The sequence below is a fragment of the Oncorhynchus gorbuscha genome, linkage group LG11, assembly GCF_021184085.1.
Source record: "Oncorhynchus gorbuscha isolate QuinsamMale2020 ecotype Even-year linkage group LG11, OgorEven_v1.0, whole genome shotgun sequence".
NCBI classification, from domain to species: Eukaryota; Metazoa; Chordata; class Actinopteri; order Salmoniformes; family Salmonidae; genus Oncorhynchus; species Oncorhynchus gorbuscha.
In genome coordinates this window covers 55211201-55233366 of record NC_060183.1, presented here as the reverse complement: position 1 = coordinate 55233366, position 22166 = coordinate 55211201, and the positions used below count along the sequence as shown (strand labels likewise).

At 42.2% G+C, this 22166-nt stretch overlaps 1 protein-coding gene across 7 annotated transcripts in view; it reads left to right on the top strand.

Annotated features, from left to right (window-relative positions):
* Nucleotides 1-22166, top strand: part of LOC124048947 (regulator of G-protein signaling 3-like) — a 221153-nt gene that overhangs the window by 65374 nt on the left and 133613 nt on the right. For all 7 annotated transcript variants that reach the window (XR_006841330.1, XM_046370144.1, XM_046370142.1 and 4 more), the window contains one exon: nucleotides 9465-9576. Coding sequence is in view for 6 of the 7 variants with exons in the window: in XM_046370144.1 (XP_046226100.1) it covers nucleotides 9465-9576 (112 nt within the window). In the remaining variant the exon portion in view is untranslated. The remainder of the gene's footprint in view (nucleotides 1-9464; nucleotides 9577-22166) is intronic.

Below are 22166 nucleotides of genomic sequence, written 5' to 3'. Positions count from 1 at the left end.
TAGACTCCCTATTTATTCCTTTGTGATCCGTTCCTGTTCCGTCGGTTCCTTATATTGTATTCACCATGCTGTGGTTGCGTTTCGCCCTGTCCTGTCGTGTTTTTTGCCGTGATTGTGTATCACCCTGTTCTGTCGTGTTTTGTGCCTTCATCAGACGCTGCGTGTGAGCAGGTGTCTCAGTCGACTACGGCCTGCGCCTACCCGAAGCGACCTGCAGTCTGTGGCCGCTTCTCCAGTTGTTTTCCCCTCTACAAATCTAGAGGATGTCAGTTATTCCGTTTTGAACATTATTAAACTCTGCTTCTGTTAAGTCGCTTTTGGGTCCTCTTTTACCAGCATGACATTGTCGTTTATTGTTTTGTTCAGTGTTCATTATTCTTATTAAAAACCAAGATGAACACTTACCACGCTGCATATTGGTCCGATCCTTGCTACTCCTCAGAAGAGGAAGAGGAAAGCCGTTACAAGTGGCGGTAACTCACCAGCATTTTTCCCAGAAATACTAAATTCCTAAATTGTACCTTTTGTTCGTACCTCACAAGGCAATTCCACTTATCCCAGAGACTGCTCCAAGATGCTGCCAGTGGAGAAGAGGTTTTCGGAGTGGACTTTCAGTCCGACTCAGGAGGTGTGCATACCATCCACCACTTCCGAGTATATTACTTGGTAATGTTCAGTCCCTGGACAATAAAGTAGATGAGCTCAGGTCGAAGATCTCCTTCCAGAGATATATCAGGGACTGTAACATACTCTGTTTCACAGAATCATGGTTCTCTATACTGTCCCTGTACTCTATACTGTCCCAAAGCAAGCTGTGTTTTCAGTACATTTGGCAGACCGTAATAAAGGACTCTCTGGGAAAAAGAAAGGTGGAGGTGTATGTTTCATGATTAACTACTCATGGTCTGATTGTGGTAACATACAGGAACTCAAGTCCTTTTGTTCATCTGACCTAGAATACCTCACAATCAAATGCCGACCATATTACCCTTCGAGAGAATTCTATTTCGTCATCGTCACAGTCGTGTATATTCCCCCTCAAGCCGATACGACAACAGCTCTCAAGGAACTACACTGGACTTTGTGCAAACTGGAAACCGCATATCCTAAGGCCACATTCATTGTAGCTGGAGACTTTATTAAAGCAAATCTTAGAAGAACGCTACCAAAGTTTTATCAACACATTGCCTGCGCCATTCACGCATCAAAAACTCTCCACCATTGCTACTCTCCATTCCAGGAAGGCCCTCCCCCACCCTCCCTTTGGCAAATCAGATCATGCCTCCTCCCTTCCTATAGATAGAAAGTCAAATAGGAATTACCTGTGGTAAGGACTGTTCAACACTGGTCTGACCAATCGGAATCCATGCTTTGTTCACTTGGACTGGTATACGTTCCGGGTTGCCTCTGACAATAACATTGACTTACAGTGGGGAAAATTATTTTGTCAGCCACCAATTGTGCATGGGTCCTCATAGGTACACTTCAACTATGACAGACAAAATTAGATTTTTTTCTCTCCAGAAAATCACATTGTAGGATTTTTAATGAGTTTATTTGCAAATTATGGTGGATAATAAGCATTTGATTAATAACAAAAGTTTATCTCAATACTTTGTTATATACCCTTTGTTGGCAATGACAGAGGTCAAACGTTTTCTGTAAGTCTTCACAAGGCTTTCACACACTGTTGCTGGAATTTTGGCCCATTCCTCCATGCAGATCTCCTCTCGAGCAGTGATGTTTTGGGGCTGTTGCAGGTCAACACAGACTTTCAACTCCCTCCAAAGATTTTCTATGGGGTTGAGATCTGGAGACTGGCTAGGCCACTCCAGGACCTTGAAGTGCTTCTTACGAAGCCACTCCTTCGTTGCCCGGGCGGTGTGTTTGGGATCATTGTCATGCTGAAAGACCCAGCCATGCTTCATTTTCAATGCCCTTGCTGATGGAAGGGGGTTTTCACTCAAAATCTCACGATACATGGCCCCATTCATTCTTTCCTTTACACAGATCAGTCGTCCTGGTCCCTTTGCAGAAAAACAGCCCCAAAGCATGATGTTTCCACCCCCATGCTTCACAGTAGGTATGGTGTTATTTGGATGCAACTCAGCATTCTTTGTCCTCCAAACATGACGAGTTGAGTTTTTACCAAAAAGTTATATTTTGGTTTCATCTGACCATATGACATTCTCCCAATCTTCTTCTGGATCATCCAAATGCTCTCTAGCAAACTTCAGATGGGCCTGGACATGTACTGGCTTAAGCAGGGGGACACGTCTGGCACTGCAGGATTTGAGTCCCTGACGGCGTAGTGTGTTACTGATGGTAGGCTTTGTTACTTTGGTCCCAGCTCTCTGCAGGTCATTCACTAGGTCCCCCCGTGTGGTTCTGGGATTTTTGCTCACCGTTCTTGTCATCATTTTGACCCCACGGGGTGAGATCTTACGTGGAGCCCCAGATCAAGGGAGATTATCAGTGGTCTTGTATGTCTTCCATTTCCTAATAATTGCTCCCACAGTTGATTTCTTCAAACCAAGCTGCTTACCTATTGCAGATTCAGTCTTCCCAGCCTGGTGCAGGGCTACAATTTTGTTTCTGGTGTCCTTTGACAGCTCTTTGGTCTTGGCCATAGTGGAGTTTGGAGTGTGACTGTTTAAGGTTGTGGACAGGTGTCTTTTATACTGATAACAAGTTCAAACATGTGCCATTAATACAGGTAACGAGTGGAGGACAGAGGAGCCTCTTAAAAAAGAAGTTACAGGTCTGTGAGAGCCAGAAATCTTGCTTGTTTGTAGGTGACCAAATACTTATTTTCCACCATCATTTGCAAATAAATTCATTAAAAATCCTCCAATGTGATTTTCTGGCTTTTTTTTCTCATTTTGTCTATCATTGTTGAAGTGTACCTATGATGAAAATTACAGGCCTCTCTCATCTTTTTAAGTCGGAGAACTTGCACAATTGGTGGCTGACTAAATACTTTTTTGCTCCACTGTATACACTGACACGGTGAGTGAGTTTATCAGGAAGTGTATAGGGGATGTTGTTCCCACTGTGATGATTAAAACCTATCCAAACCCAAAACTGTGAATAGATGGCAGCATTCGTGAACCACTGTATTTAACCACAGCAAGGTGACTGGGAATATGGTTTAGTACAAAAAGTCCAGTTATGCCATTCCTTTGGCAAAATGTCAGTACAGAGAAAAAGTGGAGTGCCAATTCAATGGCTCAGACACGAGGTGTATGTGGCAGGGACGCCAGAGAATCACAGATTATAAAAGGAAAACCAGCCATGTTGCGGACACTGACGTCTTGCTCCCAGACAAGCTAATCACTTTATTCGCCATCTTTGTGGAAAACACGATGCCGCCGACGCGGGCCACCGCCACTCCCGTGGACTGTGAGATCTCATTCTTTGTGGCCAACGTGAGTAAGACATTTAAGCGTGTTAACCCTGGCAAAGCTGCCGACCCAGATGGTGTGTTTATGGACATATTCAATCTTTCCCTATCCCAGTCTGTTGTCCCCACTTGCTTCAAGATGTCCACCATTGTTTCTGTGCCCAAGAAAGTGAAGGTATTACTATCACTGTGTAGCACTTACTTCTGTCATCATGACGTGCTTTGAGAGGCTAGTTAAGGATCAAATCACCTCCAATTTAACCAACACTCCAGACCCACTGCAATTTGAATACCACCCCAATAGATCCAGGTATGATGAAATCGCCATCGCACTGCACACTGCCTTTCCCATCTGGACAAGAGGAATATTTATGTAAGAATAGTGTTCATTGACTACAGCTCAGCCTTCAACACCATAGTACCCTCCAAGCTCATCACTAACCTCAGGGCCCTGGGTCTGAATCCTGCCCTGTGCAAATGGATCTTGGACTTCCTGATGGTCTGCCCCCAGGTGGTGAAGGTAGGCAACAACACCTCCACGATGCTGATACTTAAAACAGGGGCCCCACAAGGAAGCGTGCTCAGCCTCATCCTGTACTCCCTGTTCACCCATTACTGCGTGGCCACACACGTCTCCAACTCAATCGTCAAGTTTTCAAACCATGCAACAGTGGTAGGCCTGATTACCAACGACGATGAGACAGCCTACAAGGAGGAGGTGAGGGCCCTTGTGGAGTGGTGCCTGGAAAATAACCTCGGCGCTCAGACATAATCGATATTTCTCTGCTATGTTGGAGTCAACAGAAACACACAATGACAACATAAATATTCCCTTACCTTTGATGGTCTTCGATCATAATGTAGTGGAAGAAGTCATACTTACCCAAAACATTGTTTGGTTTCAAGCCGTGTGTCTTTGTATTAGCATATGCTGCAAATTCCAGCTGAAATACTACAAAAAATTACGTCTGGTCACGAACAGTTGCGCATCAAAACTTCTAAATTACATATTATATGTCGACTAAACTGGTCAAACTAAGTGCAGAATCAAGCTTTAGGATGTTTTAAACGTACAAAACGATTCTCAAGTCTACTAGACAACCGTGCTTCTTTTGAGGCAAACTGGAACAAAGGCAGATCTGTTCTCAACGCGCGCTCTTGCCCCCATGTGTTTTCTCGCGACGCAAAGGGTCAAAGTTCGCAGGATTTGCACAATTAAACGCTGTACTGAATGAGGACATCTAGTGGAAGACATAGAAAGTGTCTCCAGATCCATAGCTGGTTGGGAAGGGTAGCGGCGATGACGTCTAAGTTGGCCCAACTTTCCTGATGAGAGAAATATTTTGGGAGACAATTCCTCCAAAGGGGGCAGTATTCTGTCTCGCCCTAACTGGTTTTAAGGTTCTTTGGCATATACATCACTGACAATCTGAAATGGTCCACTAACGTAGACAGTGTGATGAAAAAGACACAACAGCGCCTCTTCAACCTCAGGAGCCTAAAGAAATCCATCTTGGCCCCTAAGACCCTCACAAACTTTTACAGATGCACCATTGAGAGCAACCTGTCGGGCTGTATCACTGCCTGATACAGCAACTGCACCATCCACAACCATAGGGCTCTCCAGAGGTTGGTGCAGTCTGCCCATCGCATCACCGGGGTCAAACTGTCTGCCCTCCAAGGACAAGCACCCAGTGTCACAGGAAGACCAAGAAGATCATCAATGAACTCAGCCACCCAAGCCATGGCCTGTTCACACCCTGTTACCATCCAGAAGGCGAAGTCAGTACATGTGCATCAAAGCTGTTTCTATCTCAAGGTCATTAGACTGTTAAACAGTCAACACTAGCCAGCCTCCGCCCAGTACCCTGCCATGAACTTAGTCACTGTCACTAGCTGGCTACCACTCTGTTAAAAACCATCAAGCGCTATGATGAAACTGGCGCTCATGAGGACCACCACAGGAAAGGAAGACCCAGAGTTACCTGCAGAGGAGAAGTTCATTAGAGTTAACCTTTCTAGCGCAGGTGTTCCACTAGCAGAACCCCTCGACAACATTCCACTGAAATGGCAGTGAGAGAAATTCAAAAATATTTTTTAGAAATATGTAACTTTCACACATTAACAAGTCCAATACAGCAAATGAAAGATAAACATCTTGTTAATCTACCCATTGTGTCTGATTAAAAAAATGCTTTACAGCGAAAGCACAACACATGTTAGGTCATAGCCAAGTCAAAAAAACACACAGCCATTTTTCCAGCCAAAGATAGGAGTAACAAAAAGCAGAAATATAGATCAAATTCATCACTAACCTTTGATGATCTTCATCAGATGACACTCATAGGACATCATGTTACACAATACATGTATATTTTCTTCGATAATGTGCATATATATATCCAAAAATCTCAGTTTACATTGGCGCGTTACGTGCAGTAATGTTTTGATTCCAAAACATCCAATGATTTTGCAGAAATACTCATAATAAACATTGATAACAGATACAACTGTTATTCACAGATTCACATATTCACATAATCTGCAAACGGCGCTCAGAGCCCAATCCCAGCCAGAGAAATATCTGACATTTTGGAGTCAACAGAAGTTAGAAATAACACTATAAATATTCACTTACCTCTGATGATCTTCATCAGAAGGCACTCCCTGGAATCCCAGTTCGACAATAAATGACTGATTTGTTCCATAAAGTTCCATAAAGTCCATAATTTATGTCCAAATAGCCAATTGTTGTTAGCGTGTTCAGCCCAGTAATCCATCTTCATGAGGAGCGAGCACTCCGTCCAGACAAAAACTTCAAAAAGTTCTGTTACAGGTTGTATAAACAAGTCAAATGATTTATGGAATCAATCTTTAGGATGTTAAAACATCAATAAGAAAAGCACTGGAAAAAGAGCTAACTCTGTCGGGAGCACACGTCATGAGCCTGAGACACTCTGCCAGACCACTGACTCAAACAGGTCTCATGAGGTTCTTTACAGTAAAATCCTCAAACCAGTTTCTAAAAACGGTTGACATCTAGTGGAAACTGTAGGAAGTGCAACTTGACTCCATAGACACTGTGTATTTGGTAGGCCAAGCTTTGAAAAACTACAAACCTCAGATATCCCACTTCCTGGTTGGTTTTCTCAGGTTTTTCGACTGCCATATGAGTTCTGTTATATTCACAGACATCATTCAAACAGTTTTAGAAACTGCAGAGTGTTTTCTATCCAATACTAATAATAATATGCATATATTAGCATCTGGGACAGAGTAGGAGGCAGTTCACTCTGGGCACGCTATTCATCCAAAAGTGAAAATGCTGCCCCCTATACATTTACATTTACATTTAAGTCATTTAGCAGACACTCTTATCCAGAGCGACCTATCCCAAAAAGGTTAACTGCACCTCAGATTGCAGCCCAAATAAATGCTTCACAGAGTTCAAGTAAGAGACACATCTCAACATCAACTGTTCAGAGGAGGCTGCATGAATCAGGCTTTCATGATCAAATTTCTGCAAAGAAAGCACTACTAAAGGACACCAATAATAAGAAGAAACTTGCTTGGGCCAAGAAACACAAGCAATGAACATTAGACTGGTAAAAATCTGTCCAAATGTGATATTTTTTGATCCAACCACCGTGTCTTTGTGAGACGCAGAGTATGTGAACGGATGATGATTTTTGCATGTGTGTTTCCCACCTTGAAGCATGGAGGAGGAGGTGTGATGGTGTGGTATTTAGAATTCAAGGCATACTTAACCAGCATGGCTACCACAGTATTCTGCAGTGATACGCCATCCCATCTGGTTTGTGCTTATTGGGACGGTCATTTGTTTTTCAACAGGACAATGACCCAACACACCTCCAGGCTGTGTAAGGGCTATTTGACCAAGAAAGAGAGTGATGGAGTGCTGCATCAGATTACCTGTTCTCCACAATCACCCAACCTCAACCAAATTGAGATGGTTTGGGATGAGTTGGACCGCAGATTGAAGGAAATCCAGCCAACAAGTGCTCAGCATGTGGGAACTCCTTCAAGACTCTTGGAAACACATTCTTCATGAAGCTGGCTGAGAGAATTCCAAGAGTGTGCAAAGCTGTCATCAAGGCAAAGGGTGGCTACTTTGAGGAATCTCAAATATAAAATATACTTTGATTTGTTTAACACTTTCTTTAAAAAACAATTTGTGGGCAGAACTGAAAAAGCATGTGCGAGCATGGAGGCCTTACAATCCTGACTCAGTTACACCAGCTCTGTCAGGAGGAATGGGCCAAAATGCACCCACATTATTGTGGGAAGCTTGTGGAAGGCTAACCGAAACATTTGACCCAAGTTAAAAAATGTAAAGGCAGTGCTGCCAAATACTAATTGAGTGTTTGTAAACTTCTGACTCACTGGAAATGTGATGAAAGAAAGAAAAGCTGAATTTAATCATTCTCTCTACTATTCTTCTGACATTTCACATTCTTAAAATAAAGTAGTGATCCTAACTGACCTAAGACAGGGAATTTTTACTCGGATTAACCTCTCTAGGGTATGTGCAACGCTAGCGTCCCACCTGGCCAACATCCAGTGAGATTGCAGAGTGCCAAATTCAAATACAGAAATACTCATTATAATAATTCAGAAAAGATAAAACTATTTTACTTAGGTTTAAAGATGAACTTCTTGTGAATCCAACCAAGGTGTCAGATTTCAAAAATGCTTTACGGCGAAAGCATACCATACGATTATTTGAGGACATAGCCCAGCAGACAAATCATTACAAACAGTAACCAGCCAAGTAGAAGAGTTACACAAGTCAGAAATAGAGATACAATTAATCACTTACCTTTGATGATCTTCATATGGTTGCACTCAGATGACATTCATTTATTCAATAAACGTTCCTTTTGTTCGATAAAGTCTCTTTATATCCAAAAACCTCAGTTTTGTTCACACGTTTTCTTCAGTATTCCACAGGCTCAGACGCAGTCACAACAGGCAGACAAAAAAATCCAAATAGTATCTGTAAAGTTTGTAGAAACATTTCAAATGATGTTCATAATCAATCCTCACGTTGTTTTTAGCCTAAATAATCGATAATATTTAAATCGGACAATAACGTCGTCAATATAAAAGGTAAACAAGAAAGGCACTCTCAGTCGCGCGCATGAAAAAGTTCTGTGACACGGCAGGGTCCACTCATTCAGACTGCTCTTACTCCCTAATTTTTTAGAATACAAGCCTGAAACAATTTCTAAAGACTGTTGACATCTAGTGGAAGGTATACGAGCTGCAATTTGAGTCACAAGTCTATGGATACTGTAATGGCATTGAATAGAAAACTACAACAAACAAAAAAATCCTACTTCCTGAATGGATTTTTCTCAGGTTCTCAGGTTATACTCACAGACACTATTTTAACAGTTTCGGAAACGTTAGAGTGTTTTCTATCCAAACCTAGCAATTATATTGATATCCTATCTTCTGGGCCTGAGTGGAAGGCAGTTTAATTTGGGCATGCTTTTCTTCCAAAATTCCAAATGCTGTTCCGTACCCTAGAGAAGTTAACTGTCAGGAATTGTGAAAAACTGAGTTTAAATGTATTTGGCTAAGGTGTATGTAAACTTCCGACTTCAACTGTATATACACTCCAGACTCCAACATTACTCACCCTAATTGTTAGATGTTACTGCACTGTTGGAGCTAGGAACTCAAGCATTATCTACACCTGCAATAACATCTGCTAAATATGTGTATGCAACCAATATAATTTGATTTGATAAGCAAGCATGTTTGTGTTTGTTAGTTTGTGTGTGCTTATGAATGAATATGTGTTTGGCAAAAGAGCATCTAGTGTGTTGTGGGTCAATGTCAACTTTTTCTGCAATATACGGTATGCATAGTGCTGTTATGTCGAGATTTAGTGATATGAGATTCTCAGCCAATTCTCTCTCTCTCTCTCTCTCTCTCTCTCTCTCTCTCTCTCTCTCTCTCTCTCTCTCTCTCTCTCTCTCTCTCTCTCTCTCTCTCTCTCTCTCTCTCTCTCTCTCTCTCTCTCTCTCTCTAGGTGACTTTGTTCATCTATACAGACCTGATGTTGGTGACCAGAGAGGATGAACCAGGGAGATGTAACGTCCTACAGAACCCTCTATTTCTCAGACAACTACGGATACAGGACGGTCAGTGTTTCAACCCTTAAACAGAAACCTTAGTGCTGGCCCTGGTGCTACAACACCCCAACATGAACCCCTTTAACCCCCCTGTCTCCAAGACAGCTTTGACGGTCGGTGCATAAACCCCATAGGCCTAACCTTGACCTTGTTGACCTGACCGATCATAGACTTGACAGTTACCCTCAAACCCTCAACCTCAGACAATGCTGAGACTACAGGATGGATTTCCTAAAAACAGTTGAGACGAGAAGGAGCTACTAGTTGCTGACCCTTGACGTGGACCTTACTCTAAATCTGACCCTTAACATCTGCCATGTGTTGGCCAGCAACAGTGAATTACAAGAAAATCTCCCTGTAAAATAGAGCACAAATAGAGATCAAATTAATGACTAACCTTTGATGATCTTCATCAGATTACACTCATAGGACTTCATGTTACACAATACATGTATGTTTTGTTCGATAAAGTGCATATTTTTTATACAAAAATCAAATTTTACATTGGCGTGTTATGTTCAGTAGTTCCAAAACATGCAGTGATTTTGCAGAGAGCCACATCAATTTACAGAAATACACATTATAAATGTTGATGAAAATACAAGTGTTATGCATGGAACTTTAGATAAACTTCTCCTTAATGCTACCGCAGGGTCAGATGTTTTTTTTACTTTACGGAAAAAGCATTCCATGCAATAATCTGAGTACGGAGTTCAGAGCCCAAACCAGCCAAAATAAATATCAGCCATGTTGCACAGTCAACATTAGTCTGAAATAGCATTATAAATATTCACTTACCTTTGATGATCTTCATCAGAATGCACTCCCATGAATCCCAGTTCCACAATAAATATTTGATTTGTTCGATAAAGTTCATCATTTATGTCCATATACTATAAATCGTATCGAGCGTGCAACTTCCAGCCTAAAGGTCGGGCAAAAATTCAAAAAAGTTATATTACTGGTCGTAGAAACATATCAAACGATGTATAGAATCAATCGTTAGGATGATTTTATCCTAAATGTTCAATAATGTTCCAACAGGAGAATTCCATTGTCTGACTAAGCTCGTGGCTGCTGGCAGACCTCTGACTCATTCCCCTCTCGTTCAGCCCCCGTTCATAGTAGAAGCATCAAACAACATTCTAAAGATGGTTTACATCTAGTGGAAGCCTTAGGAAGATCAACATAACCAATATCCCACTGTATCTTCAATAGGGGCTGAGTTGAAAAACTACAAACCTGAGATTATCCACTTCCTGTTTAGATTTTTTTCTCAGGTTTTTGCCTGCCATATGAGTTATGTTATACTCACAGACATCATTCGAACAGTTTTAGAAATGTCAGAGTGTTTTCTATCCGATACTACTAATAATATGCATATATTAGCATCGGGGACTGAGTAGGAGGCAGTTTACTCTGGGCATGCTTTTCATCCAAAAGTGAAAATGCTGCCCCCTATCCCAATGAAGATAAACAATGGTTATCATTAATCTTCAGGTTGTAATTTGTCTAAATAATCTGTAATATTTGAACCGAACAATAGCGTATTCAATAGAAAGGAAAAACAACGAAGGGCATGCACTCGGTCACACGTGCAAACCAGCACTGTGTGATTCTACAGTCCACTGACAGAAAGGTCTCATTCTTCTTTATTTTTCAGAAAACAAGCTTGAAACCATGTCTAAAGACTGTTGATATGTAATGGAAGCCATAGAAACTGCAATCTGGGTCCTAACCCATTAGATACTCTATAGGCATTCATTTGAAACCTACCCACATCTAAAAAAATCCCACTTCCTGGATGGATTTTCCTCAGGTTTTTGCCTGCCATATCAGTTATGGAAACTTTAGAGTGATTTCTATCCAACTCTACCAATTATATGCATTATCCTAGCTACTGGGCCTGAGTAACAGGCAGTTTATTTTGGGCACGCTTCTCATCCAGATGTCGAAATACTGCCCCCAAGCCATAAGAAGATAATTTACATTAGCTAAAAATGATTAAAGTAGTTGGCAATATCAGTGGGTTTTGTGATTAATGAGCCATCTGATTCAATGAATGATGGAGAGGAGTTTGACTTTTTGCTTAAAATATCCTTTAAGGTGCCCCACATTTTTTTATGCCATTTATCATTGTTTAATAGTGTAGTTTCTTCTTCTTTCTACTCAGTTTAGTCATATTATTTCTCAATTTGCAGTACTTTTGCCAATTGGTTGTACAGCCAGACCTATTTGCCATTTATTTTGCCTAATCCCTTTCAACCATACAGTTTTTCAATTCCTCATCAATCCACAGGGATTTAACAGTTTTTAAAGTAATTTTCTTAATGGGTTTGTGCTTATTAGTAAGTGGAATAAGCAATTTAATAAATGTGTCAAGTGCAGCATCTGGTTGCTCCTCATTATACACCACGGACCAACACATATTCTTTACATCAACAACATAGGAATCGTTACAAAACTTATTGTACGACCTCATATACACTATATTAGGCCCAACCTTTGGAACTTTGGTTTCCCTAGATATGGCAACTATATTGTGATCACTACATCCAATGGATTTGTGTACTGCTCTCAAAACAGATGTCTGCAGCATTAGTAAATATGTGCTCAATACATATGGATGATTTCATGATAACCTGAACCAGGTTGCAGGCACTAGTTACAGTTTGAAGCTTTCTCTTGAGTGGGCAGCCTGTTGAAAGCCAGTTAATATTTAAATCACCCAGAAAATATTCCTCTCTGTTGATATCACATACATTATTAAGCATTTCACACGTTATCCAGATACTGATTGTTAGCACTTGGTGGTCTATAGGAGATTCCCACCAGAATGGGCTTTATGTGAGGCAGATGAACCTGTAGCCATATTACTTCAACAGTGTTTGACATGAAATCCTCTCTAATCTTTACAGGAATGTGGTTATGAATATAAACATCATTACCTCCACCTTTGGCATTTCTGTCTTTTCTGTAGATCTTATAACCAAATTAACAGCCATTAAAATAAAGTTATCTTTCCTTCTCTTTCTTGTGATGTAAGTTTCCAAGACGGTGTGTTAAATACCCAATAAAGCATTCTTATAGATTCAACGGACATACAATGTATTTCATTCAGCCCATTCAGCCATTACCGGACCGGGTGTGTTTGACAGGTCATTACAAAAATGTCTGTGGTTGGTACGTTAATGCAAAAAAAATGACAGACACCAGCAAGAGTACGAAAGAGTCTCAAGATTAACCTGTTAATCCTACCCCCTACTTTTTCGAACATTCTGTTAAAAATCGCGCAACATTTCAGAGCTCTGCTACTCATGCCAGGAATATAGTATATGCATATGATTAGTATGTGTGGATAGAAAACACTCAGACGTTTATAAAACTGGTTAAATCACGGCTGTGACTATAACAGAAGCGCAGGAAAATCTGATCACTGAAAATGGAAATATATATCCATGCACGACTTGAACCCATTGATAAAGGTGAACCACATTTAATGTGGCTGAGGCTGAAATACCTACAGCTTCCACACGTTGTCTAGAGTCTTGTCATTTGCCTAGGCTTTGTTTCTTGGTCAAACAGACGCAAGGCAATGCATTTCCTCCGGTCTCTGACCGGATATTTTGGTTGAGAATTACCCGGACATTTCTTCCAGACTATACTTCGCCTCGTGATCAATTTGATCGCTTATTAACGTTTAATAATTCCTAAAGTTGCATTACAAAAGTATTTCGAAGTGTTTTGTGAAAGTTTATCTGCGACTTTTTTAATTTAAAAAAAAATGACGTTACGTTATAAGACGCAATTTTTTTCCGTTTATCACACAGTCTTCATAGATCGATATCTAGGCTATATATGGACCGATTTAATCGGAAAAAAAGACCCAATAGTGATTATGGGACATCTAGGAGTGCCAACAAAGAAGATGGTCAAAGGTAATGAATGTTTTATATTTTATTTGTGCGGTTTGTGTAGCGACGACTATGCTAATTATTTTGTTTACGTCCCCTGCGGGTCTTTTGGGGTGTTACATGCTATCAGATAATAGCTTCTCATGCTGTCGCCGAAAAGCATTTAAAAAATCTGACTTGTTGCTTGGATTCACAACGAGTGTAGCTTTAATTCAATACCCTGCATGTGTATTTTAATGAACGTTTGAGTTTTAACTAGTACTATTAGCATTTAGCGTAGCACATTTGCATTTCCAGATGTCTAGATGGGATGCCTGCATGCCAGGTAGGACCAAGAGGTTAAAATGAAAGCAATCAATCCAGCGATATTTAAGAAACAAGTGTATTTTGCACCCCTCAAACATAGGAAATAGATGGCTGGAAAAGACAGATCCTCAGGTGGGCGGGGCACCCCTCAAACATAGGAAATAGATGGCTGGAAAAGACAGATCCTCAGGTGGGCGGGGCACCCCTCAAACATAGGAAATAGATGGCTGGAAAAGACAGATCCTCAGGTGGGCGGGGCACCCCTCAAACATAGGAAATAGATGGCTGGAAAAGACAGATCCTCAGGTGGGCAGGGCATCCCTCAAACACAGGAAATAGATGGCTGGAAAAGACAGATCCTCAGGTGGGCGGGGCATCCCTCAAACACAGGAAATAGATGGCTGGAAAAGACCGATCCTCAGGTGGGCGGGGCATCCCTCAAACATAGGAAATAGATGGCTGGAAAAGACAGATCCTCAGGTGGGCAGGGCATCCCTCAAACACAGGAAATAGATGGCTGGAAAAGACAGATCCTCAGGTGGGCGGGGCACCCCTCAAACACAGGAAATAGATGGCTGGAAAAGACCGATCCTCAGGTGGGCGGGGCACCCCTCAAACACAGGAAATAGATGGCTGGAAAAGACCGATCCTCAGGTGGGCGGGGCATGTATGTTGCTACTTACACATCTACTGATTCCATGGTTTCATTTCAAGCAGGACATACTGTAGGAAACATACAATATTTCCCTAATGTATATACCGTCATGTAAATAAATAAATGCCATGATATAATAATATCCATAAATGGGATATTTAGGCTGAATGTGAACCAAACCCTGGTCGTCTGTCTTTCTGGTTCTCAGCTATATAAACACTCCACTCAGTTGGCACCTTGCAAAAAATACAGTAGTTTGGCCCACAGTATAACAAAGCACTGTAGGTCAAATAAATGCATCTTACTGTCAATGCATGTGTTCATAATGTAGAGAGGAGATGGAGAGGGTTCTGACTCAGAGTAGAGAGCTGGGGTTACAGTAGGCCAGAGTCGACTGGATGCTAGTAAGATCCTTTCAGTGTGAAGAGGCTGTGTGTGTGAGTGAGTGTGTGTGTGTGTGTGTGTGTGTATGTGTGCGCATTCACGAGAAAGTGAGATCTGTTGATATACTGTACATAAGGATCAGGTGGCAGAGAGTCCAGTCATACTGATCAGCTGTGTTTGGACAGTGTGGAGCCCAAACCGAGACACAATATCCTGGGGTGTCTGTCCTGTCCCGCCCCATCCCTGCAACTACATACTGTATGTCTGTGACGCACTTGAGAGCACCCTTATCTCTCGCTTTTTATGTCTCACTCTCACTCTCCCCCACCCTCTCTATCATTATCTCTCTCTCTTTCTCTCTTCTCTCTTATTCCCCAATTATGCCTGTTCTATCTCACCATCCATGCCTGAGGGGGCATCTGTCATTAAATATGGTACCTTATAAAACTCTCCTCCCTCCCCTTTTTTCTACTTGTTTCTTTCTGTCTCTCTGTCCCTCCCTCTCTCTCCTTCACTTTTTACTTTGACATATTCCCTCTGAAATGACAGCTCAACTAAAACTCTGTATAATTGTCTCTAGGACAACGCCCCGTTGAAGCGCCGATGTGACCGCCTTCTTTGACACATGAAGTGAGCTACTGGTCAGGCTAGGGAGAGGTTAGCTATTGTTATGTGTTTAACCCAACAGATGACAGGGCATTACATTACGTTGCATTACATTAGCTCATGTTCTGGCCCCTGAGACACAACACACAGGAGGGGAGTGTAGGAGGTCTATCCTCCCCATGGACAGTGCTCTCAGCTGGGTCACGCTCTGCATGGTTTCCCCCTGCACCCCTCCACCACAGTGGAATAGGAAGTCATCAGGGGACGGGAGGGATGTGTGTGTGTGTGGGAGGGGGGTGTACAAAGAGGGTGCATCTCCACCCGCCTATCATTGTTATTTTAGTACGGCAGGGCCTCTCAGGAAAGAGGCTCTGGGGACTGTGTTTGTTTCAACCAGGGTGGTGTGTGTGTGTGAGTAAGTGAGGTGGGGCAGAAGTGGGACAGGGGATTTCCTGTGACCCTGTCACCTACCATAGAGACAGGGGTGTGGAGCGTGGGAAAGACAGAGGGTGCTAAGAGAGAGCACCACAACAGACACACAAACTACACCCCCACACACACTGTTGTGTGTACCTGCAGAGCACAGTCACATCAAGCAAAACATTTGTAATTTGCGAAACATCACATGAAAAGTGCCTGTTATTAAAATACATTTTCTTATTTAGCATTTGAGAAGCATCTTATAAAGGCCGTATGAATTCTTCATAAAGCATGACAAGTTATCCTTTCTTATCCTTTGGTAAAGAATGATTAGAATAGTCCAACAGCATTAGTCCAACAGTATTAGTCCAACAGTATTAACAGGCTGTAATTGCCATAAAAGCTGTGATCTCCCTCCCCATGTGCAGTAGATGTCTTAATGTGACACAGGCGGATCTCCTGCAACTGTAAAATAAATGCAAGAGTGACCTCTGGTGTTGAGTTGGAATAATCATAAGCATTCTGATCTGGTTCTGACAACAATTTGAGATTGCAGTGAGGAGATGTAGTATTCTGCCTAACAATCTCACTCGGCTGCTCCCGGGGTTAGCCCAGTGATACACAGGCTGTCCATGGAAGTCTGTGTTCAACGAGCAGTTTTCTCTTTCTAAATACTAGTTTGATGTACAGTGCAATGTCACAGAAACACGAATGCCTTCAAGGTGAAGCTCTAACATGAGTTGGGATGGTAGGAGGGAGTTTTATTATCTTATTTGACTGAGAATGTTCATTAGTCAGTAAATATAGTGCTGAAACTGTGATACTGACGTTAACATAAGATCAGAAATATGATTTTTGTTTAATATCCTGACAGGTCTGCAGACCAAGATGAATGTAAAATCAATAACCAATTACGATTACACCTTAATTGCTGTATTTGTCATAGTCAGTCAGGTTCTTTGTACAGTCGACTTTTCGTGTCATAAATCAATTTAACAGTGGTATTATTTATGGTTGACCAATATGCTAATTAATGCAGTAATTAGTGAAGTAACAGTATTGCACAAGTATACTAATATCATAATATAGTGATATTGCACATATTATTGTAGGTGAGTATACAGCAACCCTTGGGGACGAACATGACCTCAGTGGTGTGAAGGGTAGAGTGTGTGAACCTTCTCCCCAGTGTTCCTCAGGGATACAACTGCACAACAGAATCCATATTAGTTCACTATATCTCTGTCTGGATCTCCCCTAGCAAATGACAATATAATAGTGTCTGCTACAGCTAGTGTTATACCTTGCACTTATTTCTCTGACCTTGACATAGGCAGGTCACACACACACACACACACACACACACACACACACACACACACACACACACACACACACACACACACACACACACACACACACACACACACACACACACACACACACACACACACACACACACACACACACACACACACACACACACACACACACACACACACACACGGTGCAGTTTTTCTCCTTGTTGGACAGTAGGGTTGAATGGCGGGAACCCAGTTATCGAGATTTACTGCCAAAAACACTTAATTTTCAAGGAATAAATAACTTTGAGAACACGCTCAATTGTAATAAAATATTATAATAAATAATTTATATGAACATGATGTGAAGTGGAATTGCTAAATGATGTGATGTCTAAATCTGCATTCTCTACGGCCTTCTCTCTGGTCACTGTATGATCAACGCTCAAGACCGACAGCCCATCTCAGTATGTACACCTGTTATCTCATCATTTATTGTGACAGTTACACGTACATTTGCTGCAGCATAGCCTGTGCTACAGTAATATAAAGACCGAATTTACACATCTCCATCTGGCTTTCTGGGGTCACATTATTTATTTATTGTCATGATATATATTATTTGTTTAAATTGCAGCTACAGAGTTTGAGACACTCCTATATCGTTGCTTTAAATCAGTGCATAAACAAGCACTCTCCCAGCAGTCTCTCCCTCTCCATCAATTCCATTCAAATTGCAAAATAGATAATTCTGTTCAAGATGGATATATAGGCATATACTGTACAGTGGTTTCGGAAAGTATTCAGACCCCTTGACTTTTTGCACATTTTGTTACATTACAGCCGTATTCTAAAATGGATTTTAAAAAAAAATTATTCATCAATCTACACACAATACCCCATAATGACAATGCAAAAACAGGTTTTTATACATTTTTGCAAATGTATTAAAAATCAAAAACTGAAATATCACATTTACATAAGTATTCAGACCCTTTACTCAGTACATTGTTGAAGAACCTTTGGCATTGATTACAGCCTTAACATTTTGGGGGTATGACGCTACAGGCTTGACACACCTGTATTTGGCGAGTTTCTCCCATTCTTCTCTCCAGATCCTCTCAAGATCTGTGAGGTTGGATGGGGAGCGTCACTGCGCAGCTATTTTCAGATCTCCCCAGAGATGTTCAATTGGGTTCACGTCCGGTTTCTGGCTGGGCCACTCAAGGACATTAAGAGACTTGTCCCGAAGCCACTCCTGCGTTGTCCTGGCTGTGTGCTTAGGACCGTTGTCCTGTTGGAAGGTGAACCTTCTCCCCAGTCTGAGGTTCTGAGTGGAGCAGGTTTTCATCAAGGATCTCTCTGTAATTTGCTCCGATCATCTTTCCCTCGATTCCGACTAGCCTCCCAGTAGACTCCAATCAAGTTGTAGAAATATCTCAAGGATGATCAATAAAAGTCTTTAATGTAGGGCTCATAAAATGTATTTAATCAGGCTCAGGAATCAGGTTTGAATTTTTTTATCAAAGCTCTAATCAAATCCAGACATAAACCTATTTAAATGCATTATAATGATTAGAATGATATTTCCGGTATCGGCTGGAAATATTTGGTTTACCCGGGAGAAAAGTGATTTATTGTCTGGATGGAACATTTGTAAAATTCCAGGAAGATATTAAACCTTAGTTAACAGACAGTGGTCTCACTGTGGTAGACAGTGGAGACAGGTTGACAGCCTGGAGTTAGAGAGGACCAGACACTATGGCAGGTGGGCCCATCACACACCATCACAGCTTGTCTCATTCCATTAAGGAAGAAACAAGGACTGGGACACACACACGCACACACACACACACAAACACACGCACACACGCACACGCACGCACGCACACGCACACACGCACGCACGCACACACGTGCACACGCACACGCACACGCACACACACACACACACACACACACACACACACACACACACACACACACACACACACACACACACACACACACACACACACACACACACACACACACACACACACACACACACACACACACACACACACACACAGTTTGTTTGTATATTTGTGATGGGTGGGAGAGATGTAATGTCGATAACTATCAAGGCTTAGAGATCTTTATCACACCCTCTTGGCCGCCATATCTCTTCTCCTCAGCAGATGGCGTGATTGAGGAAATGGATGGATGGAGGGAGGGAATGGATTTCTCCTGTCTTTCCTTGGCCGAAGTTAATCATTTAATTAATTTAATTTTAAGGTTACCCGAATCCCTGGCTGTGACCCCAGTCTGTGACCCCAGTCTCCGAGGGTGTCTCGGGGGAGTGGGATATGCAAAAATCACATTTCCATTTCACAACACACACTGTACTTACAGTGAAAATGGACAAATATAAGCACACCCTAGTTAACCTTTGATACACATACAGTTGAAGTCTGAAGTTTAAATACACTTAGGCCGGAGTCATTAAATTTTTTTTTTCAACCACTCCACAAATGTCTTATTAAAACAATTAAAATTTGATTTGATTTGATTTGGAACAAACTATAGTTTTGGCAAGTCAGTTAGGACATATACTTTGTGCATGACACAAGTCATTTTTCCAACTATTGTTTATAATTCACTGTATCACAAATCCAGTGGGTCAGAAGTTTACATACACTAAGTTGACCGTGCCTTTAAACAGCTTGGAAAATCCCAGAAAATTATGTCATGGCTTTAGAAGCTTCTGATAGGCTAATTGACATAATTTGAGTCAATTGGTGTTGTACCTGTGAATGTATTTCAAGGCCTACCTTCTTGACATCATGGGAAAATCAAAAGAAATCAGCAAAGACCTCAGAAAAAAATGTAGACTTCCACAATTCTGGTTCATCCTTGGGAGCAATTCCAAACGCCTGAAGGTACCACGTTCATCTGTACAAACAATAGTACGCAAGTATAAACATCATGGGACGTCATGAGCCGCCGTACCTCTCAGGAAGGAGACGTGTTCTGTGTCCTAGAGATGAACGTACTTTGTTGCGAAATGTGCAAATCAATCCCAGAACAACAGCCCCAGAACAACAGCAAAGGACCTTGTGAAGATGCTGGATGAAACAGGTACAAAAGTATCCATATCCACAGTAAAAATGAGACCTATATTGCCATAACCTGAAAGGCCGCTCAGCAAGGAGGAAGCCACTGCTCCAAAACCGCCCAAAAAAGCCAGACTATGGTTTGCAACTGCACATGGGGACAAAGATCATACTTTTGGAGAAATTTCCTCTGGTCTGATGAAACAAAAATCAAACTGTTTGGCCATAATGACCATCATAATATTTGGAGGGAAAAGGGGGAGGCTTGCAAGCCAAAGAACACCATCCCAACCGTGAAGCACAGGGGTGGCAGAATCATGTTGTGGGTGTGCTTTGCTGCACGAGGGACTGGTATACTTCACAAAATAGATGGCATCATGAGGACAGGAAATTATGTGGATATATTGAAGCCATCAGTCAGGAAGTTAAAGCTTGGTTGCAAATGGGTCTTCCAAATGGACAATGACCCCAAGCATACTTTCAAAGTTGTGGCAAAATGGCTTAAGGACAACAAAGTCAAGGTATTGGAGTGGCTATCACAAAGCCCTGACCTCAGTCCTATAGAACATTTGTGGGCAGAATTTAAAACGCGTGTGAGGGCAAGGAGGCCTACAAACCTGATTCAGTTACACCAGCTCTGTCAGGAGGAATGGGCCAAAAGTCACCCAACTTATTGTGGGATGCTTGTGGAAGGCTACCCGTGTCACGATCGTCGAATTGAGGAGACCAAAGCGCAGCGTGGTGTGAATACATGATTTAATGTAAGACGAAAAAAACAAGAAGTATACTAAAACAAACAAACTAACTAACTAACAAGACGAGCGTGATCGCTAAAGAAACTCTGTGCTAACATGCAACATCACATAGACAATAACCCACAAAGCACAATACAAAACAGGCTACCTAAATATGGTTCCCAATCTGAGACAACGACAAACACCTGCCACTGATTGAAAACCATATCAGGTCAAAACACATAGAAATAGACAAACTAGACATACAACATAGAATGCCCACTCATATCACACCCTGACCAAACAAAACATAGAAACACACAACGCAAATAATGGTCAGAGTGTGACAGTATGGACTAAGGTGCGGACTCCGGCCGCTGGTTGACGGCTCTGGCAGCTCCTGGCTGGTTGACAGCTCTGGCAGCTCCTGGCTGGATGACGGCTCTGGCAGCTCCAGGCTGGCTGACGGCTCTGGCAGCTCCTGGCTGGCTGATGGCTCTGGCAGCTCCTGGCTGGCTGACGGCTCTGGCAGCTCCTGGCAGGCTGATGGCTCTGGCAGACTGGCGGTTCTGACAGCTCAGGACAGACTGGCGGCTTTAACAGCTCAGGACAGACGGGAGACTCTGGCGGCTCAGGACAGACGGGAGACTCTGGCGGCTCAGGACAGACGGGAGACTCTGGCGGCTCAGGACAGACGGGAGACTCTGGCGGCTAAAGACAGACAGGAGACTCTGGCAGCGCTGGGCAGGAGGAAGGCTTTGGCAGTGCTGGACAGGCGGGAGCACCTGTAGGGATGAGACGGAGAGACAGCCTGGTGCGGGGGGAGGGCTGGTGCGTGGAGGTGGCACCGGATAGACCGGACCGTGAAGGCACACTGACCGCTAAAGAAACTCTTTGCTAACATGCAACATCACATAGACAATAACCCACAAACCACAATACATAACAGGCTACCTAAATATGGTTCCCAATCAGAGACAACGACAAACACCTGCCACTGATTGAGAACCATATCAGGCCAAAACACATAGAAATAGACAAACTAGACATACAACATAGAATGTCCACTCATATCAAACCCTGACCAAACAAAACATGGAATCAAAGAACGCAAATAATGGTCAGAGTGTGACAACCCGAAACGTTTGACCCAAGTTAAACAATTTAAAGGCAATGCTACCAAA